This window comes from Drosophila navojoa, chromosome X (assembly GCF_054131105.1).
Source record: "Drosophila navojoa isolate 15081-1374.11 chromosome X, UAZ_NAV_1.0, whole genome shotgun sequence".
Taxonomy (NCBI): Eukaryota; Metazoa; Arthropoda; class Insecta; order Diptera; family Drosophilidae; genus Drosophila; species Drosophila navojoa.
The window spans coordinates 12,475,735-12,500,047 of record NC_142895.1 but is presented as its reverse complement, the minus strand read 5'-3'; the positions used below and the strand labels follow the sequence as shown (position 1 = coordinate 12,500,047).

General features: G+C 39.9%; 3 protein-coding genes across 4 annotated transcripts; 1 reads left to right on the top strand and 2 right to left on the bottom strand.

Annotated features, from left to right (window-relative positions):
• The first annotated feature begins 3,137 nt into the window (after positions 1–3,137).
• Positions 3,138–23,116, top strand: LOC115564957 (uncharacterized). 2 transcript variants are annotated; one of them, XM_030389849.2, is made up of 6 exons: positions 3,139–3,453; positions 13,213–13,269; positions 13,397–13,973; positions 14,033–14,183; positions 22,542–22,658; positions 22,742–23,116. In XM_030389849.2, the coding sequence occupies exons 1-6, from the start codon at positions 3,448–3,450 to the stop codon at positions 22,857–22,859; spliced, it is 1,026 nt and encodes a 341-aa protein (XP_030245709.1). In that variant the 5' UTR covers positions 3,139–3,447; the 3' UTR covers positions 22,860–23,116. The 2 variants fall into 2 exon arrangements, with proteins under 2 accessions (XP_030245711.1, XP_030245709.1); XM_030389851.2 differs by lacking the exons at positions 22,542–22,658; positions 22,742–23,116 and adding an exon at positions 15,338–15,426 and having other exon boundaries at positions 3,138–3,453.
• Positions 16,497–20,498, bottom strand: LOC149090615 (uncharacterized). The gene is made up of 2 exons (XM_089263899.1): positions 20,006–20,498; positions 16,497–19,308 (listed from the first exon to the last, which is right to left on the bottom strand). Exons 1-2 carry the CDS (start codon positions 20,172–20,174, stop codon positions 17,084–17,086), a joined length of 2,394 nt encoding a protein of 797 aa, XP_089120025.1. The 5' UTR covers positions 20,175–20,498; the 3' UTR covers positions 16,497–17,083.
• Positions 23,107–24,245, bottom strand: LOC108658669 (uncharacterized). The gene has a single exon (XM_018111322.3). The coding sequence runs from the start codon at positions 24,007–24,009 to the stop codon at positions 23,302–23,304; it is 708 nt and encodes a 235-aa protein (XP_017966811.1). The 5' UTR covers positions 24,010–24,245; the 3' UTR covers positions 23,107–23,301.
• Between the last annotated feature and the right edge of the window lie 68 nt (positions 24,246–24,313).

The window sequence follows — 24,313 nt, the reverse complement described above, 5'->3', positions numbered from 1 at the left end:
GAGTGTGTGTGTGTGTGTGTGTGTGCTAAGTCAAGTATGGACGCTAATTACACGTTCGATGCCTTTGGCGCCCATGGAAATCGTCTCCGGCTCGACTTTCGCTTTTGCTGGGCAAATGTTGTCTCCGGCAGCTTCAGACGCATTCTTTCGTCTTTTCTAGCCAATTGTGGGCAATGCAGGCCGCCGTGCATGCGTGGCCGCAAAACGCAGCTGCAGCCGTAGCCGGAGCCGGAGACACTGGCGTTAGTCATCAAGTCGAGCATTAAATGAGTCTCTCAAGAGGGAGAGCGGTTCAGGAAGACTACGAGAGAGAGAGAGAGAAAAAGAGAGAGAGAGTGAGACTTTCGCACTTCCCTCTGCTCTGTTAACTGTTAACAGCCGCTCTCATGTCTCTGCATGTCCTGCGCACTCGTCGAACAGCTGTTCATGGCGCACAGTGCTGCCCATGTGCGCAATGGAAGTGTTATACATGCAAACTGTTATACAGCCGACTCGCGCGCAATTCGAACTGAAATGAATTCGATTTGGTGCGAATAAACTAAATAGTTCGTTGAACCCAGCGCTCTTAGTGCTGGGCACGATTCGGAGTACGCAGAATTACGTTTACATTTTGTCGGCGTCTTATCTAAAGCCCCAAGTCACGATTTCAATTTGCTAAGCGGCCCCAAAATCGATCTATTGATTCCATATTCAGCACTCAAAGTGGACGACATAAATCAAAATCTGCTGTGACAAAATGCGACATAAATAAGCCAGCGGACAGAGGCGTCCCAAAGAGGGGGAGAATCTCAGATGTGCGTTATATATAAAATTAAAAAGAAATAAATATATTGCTAAAAATATAAAATATTAAATATAAAATAAAAAATAAAATTAAAAAATATAAAATATAAAATATAAAATATAAGATAAGAATATATACAGAGTATAAGATATAAATATAAAATCTAAAATATAAATATAAAAATATAAATCTCAAAATATAAATAAATATAAACTATAAAATATAAAATATAAAATATAAAATATAAAATATAAAATATAAAATATAAAATATAAAATATAAAATATAAAATATAAAATATAAAATATAAAATATAAAATATAAAAGATAAAATATAAAATATAAAATATAAAATATAAAAAATATAAAATACAAAATATAAAATATATCACAGTTTATATATGTATATTGTGCTCCCCCTATGCAGACGCCACTGCCCTAAGCTACTACATTCCCCTCTCTCTTTCTCACTCCGTCTTTCTCTGGGTCTCGCGCTCTCTTTCACAGTGGCTTAATGTCTCGCCGCTTGCGGAAATACTTGGCCAAGGCTGTCAGCGAAACTGTGGCCCTTTTGGCATGCGTAGCATGTAAGTGGCCTCCACTTGCCGGATGATTAATCAGTCGACAGCCTGACAATTAGCCGCGCTGACAGACGGACGCCCAGGGCTCGGCTCGGCTCGACTCGGCTGGGCTCGGTAACCAGACCAGAAACCCAATTCCAGGCATTGACTCAATCCAATCATCACAGCACTGCACAACCCACACACATGGACGTGCCAGCGCCTTCACCCCTCACGGCCCTCGCCCCTAACATTGCCTCTGCTGCCGTCAGGCAATGTTGGTCTAGTCCCTATGCGAGCAGAACTCAAACCCGATTGCAAGTGCCAAGCGAAGAGCGCACAAAGCAGACGCAACAATTGCAGCAGAGACGGAGAGAGAGAGAGACAGAAAGACAGAGAGAGAAAGAGCTGCATACGCAGCTATTTAGAGATGCGCAACTGGCGGATAATCGTGGAAGGAAAACGTGCGCAAGTCTTAAACGATTTTGTATATCAAAATAAACTATTAAATATAAATGAAAAAATAATTACTGAATATTGATATAGCTAAAGATTATCTATAGCTTAAAGAACTGCCAGTATATAGGCATCGGACAGGAAATGAAAAAAAAAGAGAGAAGAAAGAGAAATATGAAAAAGAAAGAAAAAGAAAGAAGAAAGAAGAAAGAAGAAAGAAGAAAAAGAATAATAAAGAATAATAAAGAAGAAAGAAGAAAGAAGAAAGAATAAGAAAGAAGAAAGAAGAAAGAAGAAAGAAGAAAATAAGAAATAAGAAGAAAGAAGAAAGAAGAAAGAAGAAAGAAGAAAGAAGAAAGAAGAAAGAAGAAAGAAGAAAGAAGAAAGAAGAAAAAGAAGAAGAAGAAGAAAAAGAAGAAAGAAGAAATAAGAAAGAAGAAAGAATAAAGAAGAAATAAGAAAGAAGAAAGAAGAAAGAATAATAAGAAATAAAGAATAAGAAAGAAGAAAGAAGAAAGAATAAGAAGAAATAAGAAGAAAAGAATAAGAAAAGAAGAAAATAAGAAATAAGAAATAAGAAATAATAAGAAAAGAAATAAGAAATAATAAATAATAAATAATAAAGAATAAAAAGATAATAAATAATAAATAATAAATAATAAATAATAAATAATAAATAATAAATAATAAATAATAAATAATAAATAATAAATAATAAATAATAAATAATAAAATAATAAAAATAATAAAATAATAAATAATAAATAATAAATAATAAATAATAAATAATAAATAATAAATAATAAATAATAAATAATAAATAATGAATAATAAATAATAAATAATAAATCATAAATCATAAATAATAAATCATATATCACAAATAATAATAATAATTCATAAAAAATATGAGTTAATCAAAATAGGAATTAAATTAAAATGAACTAAAAAATAAAAAATAAAACACTTTTTAGCTATTTAATATCTCAAAAGCTTTACTCTACACACACAATGCATGCAGCTGTGCGTCAACAATTCGCTGTGACTGTGACGCCCTTAGCATAGCGATAAAAATCACAGCTGAGCGCATCTCCAATGCGAAAGGCAGCATAAGCGAAGCGCTGACATCGACGGCGACGCAGCCAACGCCAACGCCAACGACAACGTCGACAACGACAACGACAACGCCAACGGCGACTGCGCATGCGTAGCGTAAAGCAGAGACATTGACAGCGCGCAGCAGCGGCAGCGGCAGCCGCAGCAGAGCCAATGGCAGCGACGCCTCGCGAGCCGCGACGTTGAATTCGATTTTAGATATAAGACGGGACTCGGAAGCGTATTTACCTTTGAGTGTTGCGCAAACGCAAAGCACGCGCCGGCCACACACTGCCCAAATCCAACTCCAACTCCATTTCCAATTCCAATTCCAATACGAATTGCAAATCCAATTTGAATCGTTCCGAATTTACCATATCAACTGTAGCTTCAGTTCCAGCTGCGCTTCCAGTTGTCGTGCTTACATTCCACTACAGTGCGTGCGTTTTCCAGTGCTTAGAAACATATTTGAAGCTCGCTTATTCCTTTTTTTTTTTTCAATATTATTTTAAAAAGTGCAAAGTGAAAAAAATTAAAAGAAAATTTGCTGCTATGAAGGTAAAGTTAAAAGAAAAAGAAATAATAAAAAAAAAACAAACAAAACAAAAATATTTTGAATCACAATTTTTACAATTCGCCAAATACGTGCGTGCGTGCCTGGAAGACCTTGAAAAAATTAATTTTTAAATTTTGTTCACATCAAAAAATAATTGTAAAAAAAAATGCATAAAATGTAAAGTGCAGAAAATATTTTGGTTTTTATTTCGTTATTTTTATATTTGTGGTGCATTTATTTTTTATTTATGTTTTTTATGTGATTTTATTTGACATTTTTTGCAATAAACATAAATTTTTGCTTAATCGAAAACAAGACAAAAATGTGAAAAAGACAAGAAATTAAATTTTACATTTTTTAAACTTTATTAAACCTATTTAAATTAAATTTTGTAATATGAACAAGAGTAATTTGAATTGTGTTTATAAATTAAAAACAATTCATAAAAGAGTTTCATAAAAATAAGAATGAAAAGCTAAAGTTTGGTTAGGTTCCACTGACCAAGGTTAAGTTTTAGCTTATAATTTCTTAAATGAGTTGTGTTCATTAAACCTATAAATTTTTATTCACATTAGTTTCTCAAATGAGTTCTAAAGAGAACTTTAATAAGTCTATATGGGGGAAGCTTAGGCTATCACTGCTTTACCATAAATTTAACAGACTTTCTAGCATGGAATTGAGCAAAGTTCGAACTTTTAACGCAATCTCTAGCATTTGCTTCCTTGAGTCTTGCTCCAATTGTGTCAGGCAATAGTACTTATATGCCAATATTTAGAAGAGAGTTCTGTCGATGTCCAAAACCAAATTTGATTCAGTTATCTTCGTAGTCAACTGCGAGCAGTATTGAGAATGCCTTCGACTGCCTTCAGTGCGGCTGTCAAAAGCGTTCAAAGTCAACACAATTGGAAAAGCACCCGAGTGGCATACTAAAGAGTCACAGCTCTGTGTGTGTTGGTGTGTGTGTGGGTGTACGTATGTGTGTGTGAGTGTGCAATGTGCAGTGTATAGAATACCGCAACACCAAGCAATGCCAAGCGATAAGCATTATCGCTTCTATTTGGGTTTACGAGTGGAAAGAATCAGTGAAAAACATTTGGGAATCTTGCCAACGGGCGTACTCGACTGTGCCATGCTCTCTTAAACTTGCTCAAGCAAACAGAGCCTATGCCTAATCTACACTTGAAAAATAAACAAGGGATATACTATATAAAATATATATAAAATTTGAAAATAGAACTAGTATGCTCTCCTTGCAGTTGATGTACAGTGTATTAAAGAGATTCAACTGATGAAATTCTTAAGAGAAATGGAATAAGATTCGAGAACTATTTTATAAAAACACATGATACTAATATACCCACTTTGAAATTTCTACAAAGTATATCCAATACACTTTCTAAGCGAAAACGAATGAGTCCACATTTCTAGATAATTCAAGTCTTAAGGTACCCAACAACAATTAGTTGCCAAAAAGCCAATACACTCGCTTTGCAATTCGAATAGAGTGTATCCGTCACCTGTGATAGTATTGTCAACTCTTTGGGCCGGGCCGGGCCGGGCTGGGGTTTAATGTGCTGCTCCAATCGCAGCAAACAGCGATTTGTGCATTTCAATGAGCTCTTAATTGTAATTAAACAAATTGTTTTTCTTTTTCTCCCTCCTTCTTTTTTTTGGCTCTGACTCAAGCGGTTTTAGCCAGAAGCCAAATCGGTAAGCAGTCAAAATAATGCTCGAATGCTCGATAATCGCATTGACTAAACGAAAACAAACGGCAAAAAAAAAAAAAAAATGAAAAGAAAAGAAAAAACAAACTCAATTTATGTACATCACGTCGCGCTCATTGTTCATGTTCCAGGGTATCTAGAGGGATATCGGGGCGCTACATTGGGCAATGCAATCGCCACCAAACGCGCCCGATTTTGGCTGAACATTTTTGAAAAGAAAGCAAAAGTTATAAATATTTCGGATTTTTTTTTTTTCACTTTACTTTTATGTTGACCTATTCGGGAAATTATTATTTAGTCATCGGCATTGCGCAAGAAAATTTATGAAATTTACATTTTACTTTCTATGTCTAGAGCCATGGAAGTACGATCCCAATCTATAGAAAATACTTTGAAATTGTCTTCGATAAACATGGAATTCAAATCAAAAAATCATCTATATTTTAGATATAGTTTTGTATTATTTTAGCTATATAATCTATGCTTAATTTTATATATATTACAGCTTCTTCTGGATGGAATCTTCAATTTACATTCAAATAATTTTGATAACACACTAAACGTATGCTAATTGGAATTCCAATCAGACGTTTACATATGTAAACAGCGAATCAGACAACTTTCAGTTAGACTAATTGGCGAAAAGAGCGTTGAACTTGGCAAGCCATGGAAAATTATGAATCTGTAAATAGCTGATCATGTTTACTGCCCATTCTGTTATACACAGATATAACAGTCTCATTGAATCGCAATGTCAGCGTTATCTTTAGCATACATGAATGTTATAACATGTATAACAGTTTTATGAAATTTATACACTTAGTCCAGCTCAATTAAAATGTGTTGGGCATTCTTTAGTGGACAAAATTTGGTATAACACTTACTGTTATACATGTGTATAACAGTTTCTACTTTTGACAATTTACTTCGCTGACATTCTTGCTGCAAATCTTAAGTCATGAGTCAGTAAAATAACTTAAATGCTGTTATACAAACGTATAACAGATTTATGGCGTTGGCATATGTCTGCTAAGAATAGCACTCGATCAACTTAGAGTGGATAAAGCTTAATGAATGACTAGTCCAGTTAGTTGGATCATCTAGACGAGTTGGATCTCTCTCTCTCTCTCTCTCTCTCTCTCCTTCTCTCTCTCTCTCTTTCTCTCTCTCTCTCTTCCGCTTAGCCACATTCGCTTGACCTTGACCACATAATCCGAGCGTTAAAATCGCAGTGTCAGTTATCATCTTGCTGCATCTCATTTAAAAGGCGTCTCTCATGCTCCGCTTATATAAGTACTGTATACATACATATACATATGTGTGTGTGTGTGTGTGTACTTTGATTTTAAATACCGGACAGGACGCCAGAGTTAAGCAAGGGTCATCAATTGTGGTTAACAACAACAGCGACAGTAAATGCAACAACTTGTTTCTGATTTAAAGCTGATATTGTTCCCACGCTAACAGCTGGCGCTTCTGCTTCATCATCATCTGGACAGGGCTAAGCTGCAGTCAAAAGCTATTTACCAGATATATGTATATATATTCTAATTTTCTAATTGTTGCAATTGTTAAAAACTTTTATTTATTAGCGGTTTTGGGCCAAAAGTAAAAACAAGTAAAAATTAATTCGATGCTAAATGTATTCCAATTGGCACATTGACACATTTTTTTTGCCTTGAACAACATGTTTGTACACACATATCGTAGTGGTTGAGGGATTGTTAGGTTTTTAGATCAAGCGATCGATCGTTGGACCGATCGATCGATCCATTTGACAATCGATGTCAGCGGCATTTGTCAGACCGTTCGATTTCATTATAAAATTTACGCATGTTTGATGGATATGCCACAGCACAGCATATAGCAGCAGTTCGTGTGTGTAACCACCGAATATTACGTGATTCGCATAGCAGATATACTCACACATACACATATGCATATATCTAGATACATATATGCACACAGTCAATGGCCAAGCGGGCGACAAGAAACTCTTCGAATTCCATTCGAACTGCAAGTTGTTGATAAAGGCTCAAGAAATTTATAGTCTGGGACTATTCTCAATGTCCTCTATAAGACACTTAAGTCTATAGATCTGTCTTCTATTTTACATTCAATATAAAAACTATTTGAAGACAATATTAATAATGCATCCCTATGGAAGGATAAGATTTACTTCAATAAAGTATGATTGTCAAGTCATCGATAGATAATGACAGCTGTTCACATATATCGATCTACAATTATAGATATATTTGCAAATTTATTATATTAAGAATCTATTATGAACTGATCTACATTACCTTAAAACTTTAAATAGATCTAAAGCCCATCAATATGTTATTGATTATACAAGAGATCAACTTCCATGCTTATCGATAAATATATAGATAGTCAACAATGATAAAAAATCGTTTGTTGAGCAAAGTTCCAATGAACCAGAAATTAATCCTTAATGCAAGTTATATACATAGATCAACATAAATCTCGAGCCCTGTTGCCACCTTTAGCTGCTTTTAGGTAGAAGATGCTTAAAAAAATAGCAGAAAATGTGTGCAAAAATTCGAATAAAAATTCCAGAACTCCCACTGTCCGCTGTTTTCGATTTTTCCCGCAATTGACTTTTCAAAAATGACAGATTTAATGAGAAAAAAGTTGATTTGGCAGCACTGATCTCGAGATATGTGCAATATATTACACTTACTTCGTCTTTAACAGTTGAACGAACGTGTTAAATCAAGCCTATTTTGATGGACATTTACAGTCGCAGCTGAATTATTTACTACCAATTTATTAATGAGCTCATCAGGTCCATTAGTCGCATTAATAGGGCTCCATCTATATGTATATATAGATATTGTATGCAAATTTATCTTTATTTTTGATCAGTTGTTTATCTCGTTTCTTTCGTTGTTCGTTTGTTGTTGTTGTTGTTGTTGTTGTTGTTGTTGGCTTTGTTCCAGTTGTTGATCTGTGCCAATTCTTGAGTGGAACGTGGGCGTCTTTCTCTTTTCTAACCATTTGATGTTGACCTATCCAGAACCAATCCCATTTAAAAACGTAAGCGATTCCAATTAGTGAAACACCTTAATTAATTCGCTCGGCTCTACGACAAAGAAATTTTGATAACAAACACGAACATAGCAAATGGCAGAAAAAACAAATCCCCCATAAAAAAATAAATAAATAAAAATAAAAATAAAATACAAAACTGATTCCGTATTTCAATTTGTAATTCAATTTCGACCTCGAAAACAAAATTTATATATAAATAAATTGGTTTCCCTAAAAAAAAAAAAGAAAAGAAAACGCCAACAATTTGTCAAACATAAATAAAAATCGTGACTAGTCCAAAAGTTTCAATCATGCGTAATGGCAATGGTAATTATACGATTTTTATGGATTTTATGTGGCTTTTGTTTTTTTTTTTTTTTTGTTTATTTTTTTTTTTTTTTGTTTTTTGTTTTTTTGTGGCAATAAATTATTAGGGAAACCCATATATAGCATACGAGCTGTCTATGTGCTATGAATTTTTTTTCCTATTCTATAATCAGCAAAGTTAATTAGTTACTAGAGATAGACTAGGACTAAGTGGTTAGGGTTTGATCAGTGATGTGTATAGGTCTAGTGGGAGGTTTCGAATTATTTTGCTAATGAAGATATTGTTGACGAGTCATGGGTTGCTGTTTCTGTCTCGGTGCTCCATATTGGCTTGGTTTAGTCTGGAAATTTTCTAGTTGAGCCAAGGAACTTCAAAGTAGTCAGTGATTCCCTTTGGTTGAGGGGAGTAGCTGAGCATTGGAGATAGTTCTTAGCGCTTTGCTTTGAAATTTCTCTATGATATTTCAGTTGGAATCGCTGTTAGTACCCCAGATCCAGAGGACTCCACGTGGTCTATTAGATTACTAGCTTTGTCCCACTGTCTCAGTGTAGATCCACAGATATTTCTTCAATCTTATATTGAGCTATTCACTTTTGTTAATTAGATGGGTGAAATTGTCTAAAATATCATGTAGATGGATAATACATAGAATACCAAAAATAAAATACCTTTTAATCTTTTTTACTATATGCCAACTTCTGTTGCTGTTGCCCCTTATGTTGGTCAGCCCCCTTAACGAATTTTTGCTCCTCATTCTCCACTTTAAATATATTTTAAATATATTTCATAAAAACTCTACGCCCCGGTTGTTGTTGTCACGTTTGTGCATCGATTGCGCAAGTCTCTCAAAAAAAAAAAAAAAATTCGTAATTTATATTGTTTTTGCTTTGGCTCTTTTTTTTCTGGGTTAACATGTAAAATCGGGACCTGTCAATTACACAACACCCGAAAACCAAAAACGCGGAGCACCGCAAAAGTCAACACAGACAAAAAATTAAATTAATTTCGTATGCCCAAGAGAAAAACAACAATTAAACAACAGCAACAACAACAACAACAGAGGCAGACGCAGCTCCTTTGGCAATTTGCTTAAATTACAACTTAATTTCTGAATTGATTTTCAATTTTTTGCCGGCATTCGACGCCCAAATAAAAAAAAAAATATTTCGTGCATTTTAATTTGCTGTACAATTATTTTAAGCGCTGTCGCTGTGGGGGTCAGCCAAAAAGCAGCGCGCCAGCACGACCGCAGGATACCCTATACAAGGAATTTAATGGCGTGAAATGGGCTTGGGTGGGAGTCATGTTGAGCTTCATGATATTTGGTATATGTCAGGATCAGAAGAAATGCTTGAGGAGCGCATTTCAAGAGAGATTCCTCTAGGGTCTTACGAATATTGACATACTTGGTGAGCTCCAGACAGAAAACACTTAGAAATAAATGATGTTTAGACAATTTTATCAACTAGGTATAACACACAAAACTCGTTTTGCATACGCTGAGGCCAATTCCTATTTGAATCTACCAACCCATCCATAACAAATAAGAGAGAACTCTTGACAGTTTGAAGAACTGAAGCTCCCATAATTCTTCGCTACTTGTATGGCTATGTTATGGACATTCATTTCTTGAAGAGCTGATGCTCCCATAATTCTTCGCTACTTTTATGGCTATGTTATGGACATTCATTTGTTGTAGAGCCCATTTTTAAGGGGTTCAGGGCACTACTAGTGCAACAGTTCTTCAACATAACTCATAACGTCAACTATTTCCAATTCATCGAATTTCTCCACTAACCGATGAAACAGCTTACAGATCCAGCTCAATCCAATATGAGCTGAAGAATATGAGAATATGAGCTGGGAAGAATACAAGGAGTTTATGGATGATTCCATGTATTCTTCCCAGAAATGTCTAGTCCTAGGTAGTGTTGGGTAGTGTTCAGTTCTATAGATATAAGGAGTATAAATACAGTAGAATCCGGTTATAAAGACGCTAAAGGGGTCTTTATAGCCGGAAAACGCTATAAACATTTAAGGCTGTTCTTAAAGTTGTTATAATTGGATTCTACTGTATATCCATATATCTACTCACATAGTTTCATACATATATCCTCTTTGACTCAGGTCTTGAGATTCCTATGAAGCTAAGCCTTTAGATTCGACTGCTTCAGCTATTTAACTTGCAGTTTTTTTAGTCATTAGGGTTCGACGTGTTTATTTTTGTTCCCCCTGGTGTTTTACTTCAGCTTCTAGGGCGTTAAATTTAGGGCAGTTAATCGCTTACTTGGTTGCGCTTTCAATTTGCCTGCCGACTGCCGCACGGAGCTGCCCCATTGTTTGCAACAGCATGCAACACGCCCAATTAAACACACACACACACAGAGAGAAAGAGAGGGCGAGAGAGAGTGAGAGAGAGAGAGAAAAAGGTAGAGCCAGTTCGTCTGGCTGTTTATTGATTTCTGTAGCACACGCTCCATCGTCACCAATTAAAATTCAAGTGCTCAAGCCTAATTGCATGCCAAAAGTTAAAGCAAGCGCAAAAATTTAGCTGCCAACTGAAAAGGCGCTGACTGCCTCACAGATTCCATTGATGGAATCCGCCCTACGAACTACGAGAGTGCCATAGTTGAAGCTTGATTTAACTCAAAATGTACGCTAAAAACGTACTTGCATTCCCAATTTCAGTGAGTTTACCTCAAACAGATCCTGAGATACTCTGGGTTTCTTGGAGTAAATGTAAACGCATATGTTAGATATAGCAGTAAATATTTTATATAGGTTTTTAATTATTAAGTATATATCCAAAATAAGGCCTTTACTACTCAAAATCCTTATAGCTTAAGTAAAAGGAAACCCCTATACCAAAATTCAGCAACTAAACTAAGCAAGATCCGTAGATAGACTATAATATATCTATGGACTTGGCATAATCACATCTCTTATAGGGAATAAAAGTATCTATGCATACTACTTAGCATAACTCTCTACATATGCCCAATATTGAATATGCCCCAATCCCTGTAGATCCTGAGCTCTGATCCATCCAAGCTTTCTTTGTTTATCTCTAAATATTTGTCGAAATCCTTGTCCCCTATCACTTGACATCTGTGAACTGTGTTTCGGGCATTCTGCTGCGCTTGGTTGATTTATGCAAATTATGCTCATTATGAATACAGAATTTCGGATAGCGATGATACGTGTTGGCTGCTTAGTTGTTGTTGAACATCAATAAATGCGAGAGGTACACCTATATATATATTTTCTTTTAGAGAGCCATCAAAGGGGGCCGGTCCAGACATTGATCTCAGGTGTCAGGCATTCATGCTATGCGCCCATCAAATCGGCAAAAACCCGTTCTGGCCAGGGACCAGATCCAAGCCCTGCATTCCCTTGGCCGGGGCGTGTCCCCGGCTGTGCGTAAACTAGATGAGGCCATAAAAATGTTCGCAGCAGCAGCAGCAGCAGCACAAAAGGCAAAAATTAAAATACAAAAATATAAACAGATCGCGAGCATTGACAAACATCAGGAGATAAACCAAGAACTGCAAAAATATATACATATATATTTTTATATATGAGTGAAAAAAAAAATGAAGTAAACGCAGACTATGAAAAGAGGCAAATCAGGTGGATGTCCTTGTCCGCAATGGCACAGTGGGCTGAAAGCGACAAATAAAGCAATGAAATATGCACTGGCAGAAGTGGAGCCAAGTCAAGATATCGATATGGAAATATTTAGATAGAGAATAGCTACTAGAAACTGTTATAATATACAATATTCCCAACTAAACTTTCAACCAAAAGCCATAATAATCGAGCTTAAATATCTGTATATATATATACATATATCTATTTCATTATATATACTTGCATACTATATCTTGATAGGTATATATATAGATAAAATATCAAATCCCTATCCCCATGAATCCCATACCCATGAAAATATAGTAGATAAAGTTTAATACCTATATCCATACATACATATATATCTATAAAGATATAGTATGTGGATATATATTATATATACTACTACTATATATTGAAATACATATATATTAATGAATATATAAACATTGTCTTGGGCGAAAGTTGAGTCGGTATGGTCGGTATATCTATTGAGTCGCTATCAGTAGAGGTATAAGACCTCAAGTTTAAGCTGCCTTTTTGCTTCGTATACTCTATATTAACACATTTAGATTTTATGTAAAGCAAAGTCGATATATCGCATAAGCTAACTGATTTGATAAGAAGTTTACCGAATTTAGTTAATAAATCATGGCAAAAACTCCTCTATATGTGATTTGTAGTAGCTGAACTTAGATAAAAGAACTCGAAAAGAAATTTTTTAGTTTTTAATTTGTAAAACTTTGAGAACAGAACTTGATCAAATAATTTCCATGAATGGATGAAATAATATATTTTATTTATTTATTAACAAGATAAAGCTAATGCAAAATGAAAGCTAACTTAAGTTTGGGCTTCAGGGAGTAATATATATCTCATTATTAGATTTCAGTTATATAAAGTTACAGTATTTGCCGTAACTTTTCCGGTATATAGCCCACTGTGCGGTAAACCCGTTTGTGGCAGCGAATGCCAACGAATTTATGCGCCGTCTGTTAACTGTCTCCTGTGTTGCCTTGCAGATGCGCCTCCGCTCGACTGGACCCAGTGCCAAGATGTACACAATTCTAGTTGGACTGGTGAGTATGCCAAATAGTCCTGGCCAAAGTCAGACAGAGAGAGAGAGAGAGAGAGAGAGAGAGAGAGAGAGAGAGAGAGAGAGAGAGAGAGAGAGGCAAACAGTTGTAAATGCAAAACAATTGACAGGCGACGCTGTTGCCCGCGGTGCTGGGACATGGAAGGTTAATGGATCCACCGGCACGGAATGCAATGTGGCGCTTCGGCTATCCCAATCCGGTTAACTACAATGACAACGAGCTCTTCTGCGGCGGCTATGCGGTGCAGTGGGAGCAGAACAGCGGACGCTGCGGCGTCTGCGGCGATGCGTACCATGTGAAGTCGCCGCGACCGCACGAGGCGGGTGGGGAGTACGCCAAGGGCATTATCTCCCGCTACTATACGGCTGGCCAGGAGATCGACGTGGAGGTGGAGCTGACGGCCAATCACTATGGCCGCTTCGAGATGTATCTCTGTCCCAACAACAATCCGCGACAGGAGGCCACGCAGGAGTGCTTCGACCGGTATCCGCTGTTCATTTCGGGCAGTCGGGAGCACCGTTTCCTCATACCGCGCGACACCAAGAAGAAGGACATCTTCCGCTATCGCGTCCGGCTGCCGCCGTACGTCACCTGCACCCAGTGCGTCCTGCAATGGACCTACTACACGGCCAACATGTGGGGCACCTGCTCCAATGGCACCGAGGCCGTTGGCTGTGGCAAGGCGGGTGAGTTCTCCATTCTTCCATTCTTCCCCATCGGCGACTCATCCTTCTGGCATTTGCAGAAACATTCCGTAACTGTGCGGACATCGCCATCATCTCGAATACCGGCGGCGGCGTACCGCCCATCTTTGTCAACAATAGGTCGCCCTACCTGCTGTACTACCGGGACTACCGGGCACCCGACGATAACAATGTGTTCCCCTTGATTGTGCGGTAAGTGTGCCGATGGTAACCGATGTCTTGAATGTCACATAACCGATTCATAACCGGTTTAATGTTTATTTATACATAACCGACGCACTACCGGCTGAATATGTTTTGTACATAACCGGTTCACTAAAAATAGGGGTGTACCGTACTGGGTGAAAATATGTCTGTACGTAACCGGTTCATTACCGATTGAAAATCTGTTTGTACATAACCGGTTCATTAACCGCTAAATGTATATTTGTACATAACCGGTTCATTTCCGCTTAAAAATCGAGTTGTATGTATCCAATTCATTACCGGTTGAAAATATATTCTTACATCGTTTCAACTATATGTATCTATATCTATAGATTTTTAGCCAATTGAAAATATTTGAATAACCGATTCAGAACCGTAGTATCCATAATCGAAGTAAGTTTGTAATTATACTACTAACGCTAGTCGATTCGAATCATAACCGATTCAAAATATAGCGACTTGTGGCATTTGATCAATTTACAATCAAAAATCTACTCAAGCCGCCATTTAAATTCCTGGGTGGATTACAGTATAGCCTTCCGATATTTGCAATCGATTGATAACGATTAAGAAATTCACAGCTAGCTTTTGCAAACAGTCCATTAACAATTAATAACCGATTCGTATGGGACAACCCGGTTCATACCAGTCCTGCAAGCCATGGTAAATTGACACTGATATACCCAACGGCATAGGCTATGAAATCATTTGCCTCCTAATTTTATTTTTAATTATATATTTAGAAAATAATCTTTGCTATAATTTTATTCTTTCACTTACTTAACCGATTCGCTTTTGCTTTATTTTTCACTATCTTCGCTTTTAATTTAACCTTGTCTTTCTATTCTGCACTTCGTTAAGCAAATATTCTTTTGAATATATATAGCTATCTACTCCTCTCTATATATAATAGCTATCTACTCTACAGAGTCTCTTTAACCGTTTCAGTTAGATTACAAATCTTCACTCCCTGCTTTCTATAATCTTTTATTGCTTTTACCAACGCCAACTCTTCAAGGCCTATGCAGTCTCTATCATAACCGTTTCCGCTTCCTTAACCGCTATCAAATTCAAGTTTTTACACTATTCCCGATTGGATATAAACACATTTCTAACTTTTGCTTTGCATTTCCATTTAGCAATGCCACGCGGCATGCGCGCAAACGCAAACCACCAACCGCTTAACCGCTTACCCGCTAAATAAACACAAATAAATATAGACACAACAGTATAAAAAAAAATACCGCTAAAATCCGCTTACCCGACACAAAACCAAGTTTTCCTAGCTAAAGCAGCGCTGCACCAGGTCTACACGAAACGGGTAAAGGTCAACTGTAAATTATAGAGCTAAGATGCAAATACCGGTTATGGTGCCACAACACACGCTCAACACACACACACGCACACGCACAACATGCCCACAACACACACACACACACACATACACATGCATAACTATACTTTAGCTGTATATAAAGAAAATGCTTGAAATAAACTTATTTTTCTCAAATTTATATAACTCGTTTTATACAATTGTTTTTTGCTTGTCCAAGTGGAAACGGTTAACCGTTTTGAGTTGTTAAATCTTTCAGCAGGTATTCGATTAAATCAATATATTTATTATATATACTGCTTTTGTTGTAAAGACTGAAACGCTAACGGTTTACCGCTGCATCAAATGACATAGCCTTATTTTTAAGTCGAAACGGTTATGGGCCAAAAGCCGTAATGCTGTAAATGGAATAGAAGAATGGATTAAAGTTATATGAAAAAAAATAAAAAATGAATGTCAAATGTTGATAAAACATTGACTAGAGTCGAGCTAGCTAGGGCTTAGCACCTTTAGCCTTTTAGCCTTTTTTGATTATAGTAAGAATCAGAGTCGTTTCGATTAATCCAAGGGTAGTCCGATATTTAATTGTAAAATTGTATTGCTAAAATAGCTATATATATTTGACTTTAAATTGAAATCACAAAAATCATAGCTAAAAAAAAATCAGCTAACATTTAAGCAGCTGAAAATTGAATGCAAATTCTAGCTAGATATCCTAAATTTCTTGCTCAAAGAACCTTTGTATATACATTCTTTTTACATAGGTATATTTTGTAGTTTTTTCCCTTTTTTAACAGACTAAAGTGCTCTCAGATATTCTGCCAAATATGCTATTTAAAGCTAACTTTCAAGCTAAGTAACAAAAATTGTAGCTAAAACAAACCGGTTAGGACTTAAGATGCAATATATAGCTAGCTAGATTTTCCTATAATTTGCCAAAGCACCAATGAAAGTTTTTATGTATATTTTTCATTGACTTTTATTTTAGCCTTTTTAAGCTTTTTTTTGGCTATAATCTTCGAATCGTTTCGCTTCGTTTCGAAATCATAAAGCCAAATTTTCTTATGAATATACACATTAAATTTTATTAACATTCGAGCCTTGATCCTTAACCCTTTACCCCAGGCCTTGGCCGGCCTTTGTACAGTAAAATGAAGGCACAACAAATATGGAAAGCAAATTGAGAAAACCAGAAAATAAATATATACATATATATATATAATATATACATATATATAGATATTTGATGTCTATATATAGATAGATATGTATATATATATATATGAGCTCGCGCGTGTCGTGGGGGTGGCCGGGGTAGTTGTAATGCGACCCCAAAATCAAATTCGGAATCCGTTAAAGCCAAATGCCGCTCGCAATTCGTTCGGGAACCCATTGCCCTGCATCCCCTGAAGGTTCCCATGGCGGCGCACCCCTTTGTCGTTGTTTTTGGCAATAAAGTCAAAAGAATAAAGAAAATAAAATTCGTGGTTAAAACGAGCTAAGGCCGCCCGCACTCCGCCCGGACACCGTACGGCGTACGGCTGGCTGCGATTCAGCAGCGTACATCCGGATAGGTGAAGGCCATGATGAGCACCAAGAAGACGGCCACCTGAACGATGCCCACCAGGACGGTCTTGAGCAGCTGCGTCTGGATGCGTGGCTCCAGCTCATGGCCGGGCGTCTTCAGAGGCGTCACCCGACGATGAGAGGCGCGTTTACGGATCTTCGACGGCGACGGGCTAATCTCCTTGGGCATTTGTTGCTCGACGGGAGCCGGCTGCTCATCCTTGTCTGGTAGTGCAACTGGAACTTCAATAGCATCAGCAGCAAGTGGAGTGGCGGCAGCTTGAGCAGCACTACCAACAGCACTCTCAGCACCCTTTGCATCTTCTGTTGCTGCAGCTGCGGCTGCTTCCTCACTAGTTGAGGTCAGTATGCGCTTCATGTCCTCAGTCGACCACGCCTTGTTCTTGCTTGAGCGCACCGAGAGGCGATTGTAGGGCGGCATCTTGAACGGTAGCTGGCTGCCCAGCGGAATCTGCTGGGTGCAGGCACCGCCGCCCGTCTCCCTCGCCGATGTGGGGGCTGGCGTGTGCCCGGAACGGACCATGTGCTGGAGCTCCCCATAGCCAAGGATGCTGTTGAAGAACATGGCGTCCTGTTCGAGCAAGTTGAAGGGACGCGTCGGCGACAGTGGACGCAGCTGCTGGAGCAGCACATTCGGATTCTCGCGCAGCATGCGGAACGAGGTGCGCTGCAGTCCGCCGCCCTCGGCCAGCGGCATGTAGAAGCACTGCAGCTCGTCGGCGGTCTTCAGCTCCGTCAGGGTCTTCGTCTCGATGCGGTACTCACGGGCGTACCCAAAGCTGCGCGCACGGCAGGCGATCCTGGCCCGCTGCCAGGCCACCGCCAGCTGCTCGAGACGACGCCAGGCCAGCTGAACGATGGGCAGCGGCTCGCGGCCGGCCAGCGTGAGCGTGGAGCGTGGCGTGTAGAACAGCATCGAGTCGCTGTCGACGGTCCTGAAGCTGAGGCCGCTGCCCCTGGCGCTGAATTGATTGTTGGCGCGCAGCGTCGCCTCCAGCTTCTCGCCCAGCTGCTGCAGCAGCTTGATCTCGCGCTGCAGTGTCGGTATATTCTGCCAGACCATTTCGATATCAATTTTGGGCTTCAGTTGCTTCCGCTGCTGCTTATTCTCCTGCTCCTTCTGCTCCTGCTCGTCCTGTTCGACCACGTCCGTTTGCAGTGCCCGCTCGGCGAGGTGGAGCAGATGCTGCTGACGGTGGCGCACATCGTTCAAATGTGTCTGTAGCTCCAGCTCCTGCTCATTCTCATGCTCGCCGTCCATGTCCAGGTCAGGGTCCAGGTCCTGGCATCTGGTGCTGCTGCCATAGCTAAACGGATCGCTGTCCATCTCGATCAAGTTATCGTTAGGAAAGTCGCCCTCCTCCTGCTGCTCCTGCTGCGGCTGCTCCTGATCGACGCTGTCTATATTGTCGCCGCTGTTGCGCAACGGATGCACCATGAACAGCTCCTTCACCTGCTTCACGGGCTTGCACAGATAGACGAAGCTCTGGTTCTGCTCCTGTGGCAGCTGCGATACCTTCAGCTTGCCCAGCTCGTTGCTGCTGTTGTTCAAGCTGCTGCTGCTGCTGCTGCTGCCGCTGCCACTGCCGCTGCTGGCGCTGTTGGCGCTGTTGGCGCTGCTGTTGCTACTGCGGCTGCTGCTGCTGCTGTCGCCCATCACCAGCGGCTGTGCCTTTCGCTGCGGCTGCGGTGTCAACAGTGACGTAGGGTCTACCACCTGATCCAGCTCCTGGTCCTGGTCCTGGTCCTGGTCTAACTCGAATTCCAGCTCCAGCTCCCGCTCCAGCTTCCTCTGCAGCTCCAGCTCCAGCTGCTTCTGCTGCTGCAGCTGTTTCTGCTGTTGCTTCTGCTGCTGCTGTTGCTGCTGTGTCTGTTGCTGCTTTGGCTGCGTTGCTGTCTTCTTCTTGATGGGCGACCTGCTGCGCCCAAATGCCACTCGGTTGCTCCCGATGATGGTAGTGACGGTAGTGGCTGCGGTGACGGTGTTGTGAATGCTTGAAATATTGCTGAAGTTGTTGTTATTGTTGTTGTTGGTGGTGGCGAGCTTGGCCACGCGCGGCAGGAATTGTCCACGTCCGGGAGCTGCACGTCGAATGGCATTCGGCTCGATAGCAACAGTTGTTGTATTGCCCAAGGGTCGATTGACAGTACTTAGATTGGTCAGGCGCTTGGTACGGTTTCCAGTAGTAGCTGCGAGGGAAAGTATTAGATGTGGATAGTTAGATGATGAGGTATTGGAATATTCCGTGGAAGTAGGGACAGTACTCAAGAAGTAGGAGATATTCGAAGCCCTGTTTCAGTAATATCAGACTTCTTATGGATCACTCACACATATGAGATCTACACTATGGAATATTAGCTACTGAAGTAGCTTTGTTCTAGATGTACCAAGTACCTGGTACCAAGATGTACCAAGCTAATCTGTGCATTTGCCAAAGTCCTGTAAGATCTGTAGTTTTCAAGAATGTAGAAAGTTTCCAAAATAAGAAGTATTCACTATCTGCATACAAATCACCAGCATTTGCATAGCAAATTTCGACTCTTACTACCATGATTACGAGCTGTTACGGTATACGGAACCGGGACTAGTCGAAAAAGAGAATTTTGCACACGGTACGGCATACATTATTTCATATTTAAGCTCTACAGCACGAAGAAAGGCTAAGAAGGGAAGAAGAAACATTGGTAGATCACCTAAGCCCATCATTATACAAGGTCTGCCATATTTTCTGCCTTAATAGTTAGAGATGTAAGGTCCGCTTTTACAGTTTATTCCAAACCTGACACAGACACTGATAGACAGACCCTAAGGAAACCTATTGAAACGCTAAGAACGGCTTACTTTCCACAAGGTAACTCGAAATTCATATTCAGATGTACGGCTTACCATTTGGAGTACGCTGCATTAGTTCTGTCCGGGTGTAGGTGGTCTTGCGGCCTGTGCCCAAGGTAGTTCCCATGCCGGCCTGAGGACCGGCCACTTGTAGCACCTGGGGCAGCCCATCGTTCTCCCGGTCGTTTCGCAGATGACTGAACCGTGCTCGATTCATTGTCATACCTTAGTTCCTCGCCGATTTGATCATCAACCGTTTCTTTTGCCTGTTTTTGTGTTTCGGTTGGATTTTCGCTTTACTTTGTGATTTTAAGGTTCGTTGGTTTTCCCTGCCAACGATCTATCGCTTCTTAAGTGTGCGTGTGTGTCTGTATCTGTGTCTGTGTGTGCGTACGTGTCACTATGTGTATATGGGAAAATCGACTCTGTCCAAAAGAAAAACGTGTTACTGATCGATGAAAAATATTTTTAGTCCGGAGCTCAATTGATATCCATATCGAAACGAATGTATACACACTGTGAAAGCAAAGGCAAATGCTACAGGCTCCTGGTTGACATTTCGTATGTCTCCAAAGGGATGTAGATCTATGCTTTAAGGCAGATCGCCTCTAGCAGAGTTGTGCTCATCGAGTTGTTTACGTTATGGCGTTATGGTAATATAAGCACCCTCATTCAGATGGTTTCCTATGAGCCTTATGAGGCTACATAGATCCCCCGGAGAGCTATTTTCATTGATATTTGTTTTAGTAGATGTAGCTGCTCTACCTTGTAGCTATAGCAGCTCTGCCAGAAGCTCTACCGAGCTTATTTCTTAATATAATTGGAGAGCACGCTGCTGCTTTACCGCATATGATAATCGAGTATGCAGGGAGACATTTTGGACAATGTTATATAAACTTTGTTCTTCCCCAGAGCTAGATCTAGCTCTTTTATCTTCATGCCCCATTTAACAAGCAGTTTAGGGTATTTCTCCATGCTCCATGCTCTATTATTTACTATGTTTTATGTCTACCGTTGATGTCAACGTTAAATCAGAGAGACTCACTACGTTTGGGCAACCAAACGTATCCTAGTCCTGCTCAGATCTATATAAGTTTAGTCCGACTTTTAAGTTAACTCTACCAAGAATATTGTACTAAAACAAGATTGGGGAATTCTCAAAAGTTTCAAGAAATACTTCTATAAATATGTAATGTAGAATTTGGTCAGCTAAAGTCGTTGCCCCCAAATATATCTATAAAATATGCAAATATTCAAAAATGTAAATTTCTGTTATATTCATTCAACACATTTTATGCGCCATGGATATTATCTAGTTGGAAGGCAATCATAGAAGCTATGGTGGAGTTGAGTAGCGCGTTATGCGTAGAGCTTCGCGTTGCAACATCTCGTACTGTTGGTCCAGAAGACTTGAATCGTCACTCGGCGCTAGCGAAAGGCTGGTCTTCCTTGTTGGGCGTGCCGCCCGCTGGGTCCGTTGAGCCGGTTGACTCGGTTCCCTCGGTCGCCGGGCCTCGTAAAGGTTGGAGATGTGACAGCAGTTCGGCTGGGCTCGACCAAACGGATAGATGCTGCTAACGGGCCCCGGCACAAAGACGGGCTGCAATCGATTCGGCTTCTTGTGCGAACGTAGCTCGTTCCAGTGTTGGCGATGCAGTTCCTGCCTCTTGAGATCTTCTGCGAAACGCCTTTCAGGCATGACAAAAAGTCTCAGAGAATAAGGATCTTTTGGGGAATACTAAGAATTTTAAAAATTATACGAATGCCTGAAATTACAAACTCGGCCTGCTCTAAGCAAATCTAGAGGGCAACAAATTGAAGTGAAGTCAAAAGTTCTTCTACTATTGCTGATTTCTCTTATAATTCGCAACTGGTTCAAGTCCAATGCAGAGTAGAGCTCCGGTTACTCTTCTTTGGAATATATTTTGTAGTAGTTTCAAGCAAAGTAAAACTAAAATATATTTAAGAAAATATATTTTTAGACCAAAGTCTTAACTTATATTCCCTCAATTCATTTATAAAATACAAGTTTATCTTAAATATATAAATATATACTATATTTTTATTTTTAAATACAGTGTACATATGCTAGAATCTATTACAGATTTTTTGGTATATTAGAGTATACTTTGTATAGTCTTAAAAAAAATGGAATATGATTTTTTTTTTTTTCTATAATTGTATAATGAGTATATATATTTTCTATAATTGTATAATGAGTGTATATTATGTATATATATTTATATGTATATAATATATTTTTTTAAGTTACACAAAATATACTAAAATATATTTTCGAATTTCTGGTATTTTTATATATAATATTATTTAATAAATATATACTAGGATTAAAAAAATATATATATTATAATAACACATACATATTTATGATTAGTGCTTACATCTATTGCAGTACTTAAGTATATTTAGTGTTTTTACCATACAAAAATTAAGCCTCTATTCATATTTTCATATTTAACGATTCCTCAATCAGTTTCTTCAAGTTCAAGATGAAACTATAATCCTATAAAACCTATAATCATTTTTTTTTTGCACTCTCCTTTGCTCTCCACATTCGTAAACGTTGCAGCGATCAAAAGTGCATTGGTGCTCCGGCCTTCCGTATGCTGCCCGGCATCGACAATTGGTGCGAGATCAATTGCTTGCGCTATCCGCCCAATTGCCCGGAGACTGCCTGCCACTGTCCGTAAGTATAACTCCCTCTCTCTCTCTCGCTCTCCCTCTCTTTCTCAGTACCTCTGCTGATGCGCTCTTTCTCTTTCGTTGCAGGCAAGAGTGCGTGGCCATTGGCGAGCTGGAGGGACGTGAAGGCGCCGATACCTACTGCATGGACGAATGCCTCAATTACAAATCGGAATGCCCGCGCGATAGGTGTCGTTGTTTCTAGAAGGAGAGAGAGAGAGATGGAGAGAGGGAGATACAAACACACACACACACACATAGAAACAGAGACAGAGAGAGAGTGCGAGTGCGAGAGCGAGGTATACCAATTAGCTGTGCTGCTGCCCCATTGCCAGATGAAGAAAAAGTTTTGACGAAATGTAATTGAAATTGATAGATCCATTTGAATGCGAATATATCTAGATATATGTATATCCAGATATCCGTGGACATATATATTAAAGCGATGAATGTGAATGTGAATATCAAGAGTTTTATTGAATTTTTCTATGTATACTATTCCATGTACATCTATCTATTATCCATTTAGAGACGGCCTAGGCTGGTTTTTACTTTTTTTTTTTTGGTTTTTTTTTTGTTTTTTTTTTTGTTTTGTTTTTGCTGATGGGCTCCTTGGTCAGCTGGCGTGTGGCTCACTTGCGCTCTATTCAGTCCTCGTAGAGGAATGGACGCGTGAAGGCCTCCAGCAGATCGCGTTGCTCTCTGAGGCGTCGCAGCTCCGACATGGGATCCGCCGTTGAGATGCGACGCACACGGAACAGCGTGGACACCGTTCCAGCGATTTGACTCCAACGTTCGCTGGCCCGTGATCGCATCACGTTGGCGCACAGATAATGATTGCGTCGCTCCTCCAGTGGCTGGCGGGTGGCGCGAGCATAGTTCGCTGCAGCAGCTCCGGCAGCAGCTGCCGACATGCGGCCGGTTCCGGTTCCAGTAGCGGGTCCAGGTCCGGTTGCGGCTGTACCGGATCCAGTGCCTGGCAATGGTAGACTTTTTGCCGCTAATCCCGGTGCCATTTTGAATGGCTCGCTGCGTATAAGGACCTCGGCCAGCTCCTCGCGAGCATCGTCCTCGGAATCCTCGAGCGGCAGAGCCGCACAGCTGCCGCAACTGACATCGCTAACGTGGGCAAAACTGGACGCAATGCGTCTCAGCGAGGCCGTTGGGGGCGGTGCAGCCGAGGTCGGATGGACAGCGTTCTGAATGGGATTTGACTCGGAGCCGGAGCCATGGGCGCGACTGCGCAATCGGCCCAAATTCATATTGGATAGCTTGTTGCCATAGCTAGTGCGCAGCTCGGCCCGCTGGCGTCGCGCCTCCTCGGAGCCAATTGCCAACTTCTTGCCCAGCGGCATGCTCCTGCTGCTGCTCCTGCTGCTGCTACTATCGCACCTATTCCCTGTTCCCGGGATGCTGCCGCTGCTGCTGCTCCTGCTGCTGCCTCTTTTGCCAAATTTAGTATCAATTGATACGTACCCAAAAACTTTTGCCGAAATGTACGCTGTGAATTTTGATCAGAGACTGCTCAGTTTCAGCTCCATTCCAGCCGCCAGCCACAGCAAATCCAAGGCCAGCCTCGATTGCATGTTGTCCAGCTCCAAGTTCTATCCACCTTTCAAAACAAATGGGAAATGTGTTGTGAGAGTCGAAGTGGATTCA

Coding starts and splice junctions, on each gene's coding strand:
- LOC115564957 (XM_030389849.2), top strand. Junction 13,270..13,396: donor ACACAATTCTAGTTGGACTG/GTGAGTATGCCA, acceptor AACAATTGACAG/GCGACGCTGTTGCCCGCGGT. Junction 22,659..22,741: donor GAGACTGCCTGCCACTGTCC/GTAAGTATAACT, acceptor CTTTCGTTGCAG/GCAAGAGTGCGTGGCCATTG.
- LOC149090615 (XM_089263899.1), bottom strand. CDS start 20,174: ATGACAATGAATCGAGCACGGTTCAGTCATCTGCGAAACGACCGGGAG. Junction 19,309..20,005: donor AATGCAGCGTACTCCAAATG/GTAAGCCGTACA, acceptor TTTCCCTCGCAG/CTACTACTGGAAACCGTACC.
- LOC108658669 (XM_018111322.3), bottom strand. CDS start 24,009: ATGCCGCTGGGCAAGAAGTTGGCAATTGGCTCCGAGGAGGCGCGACGC.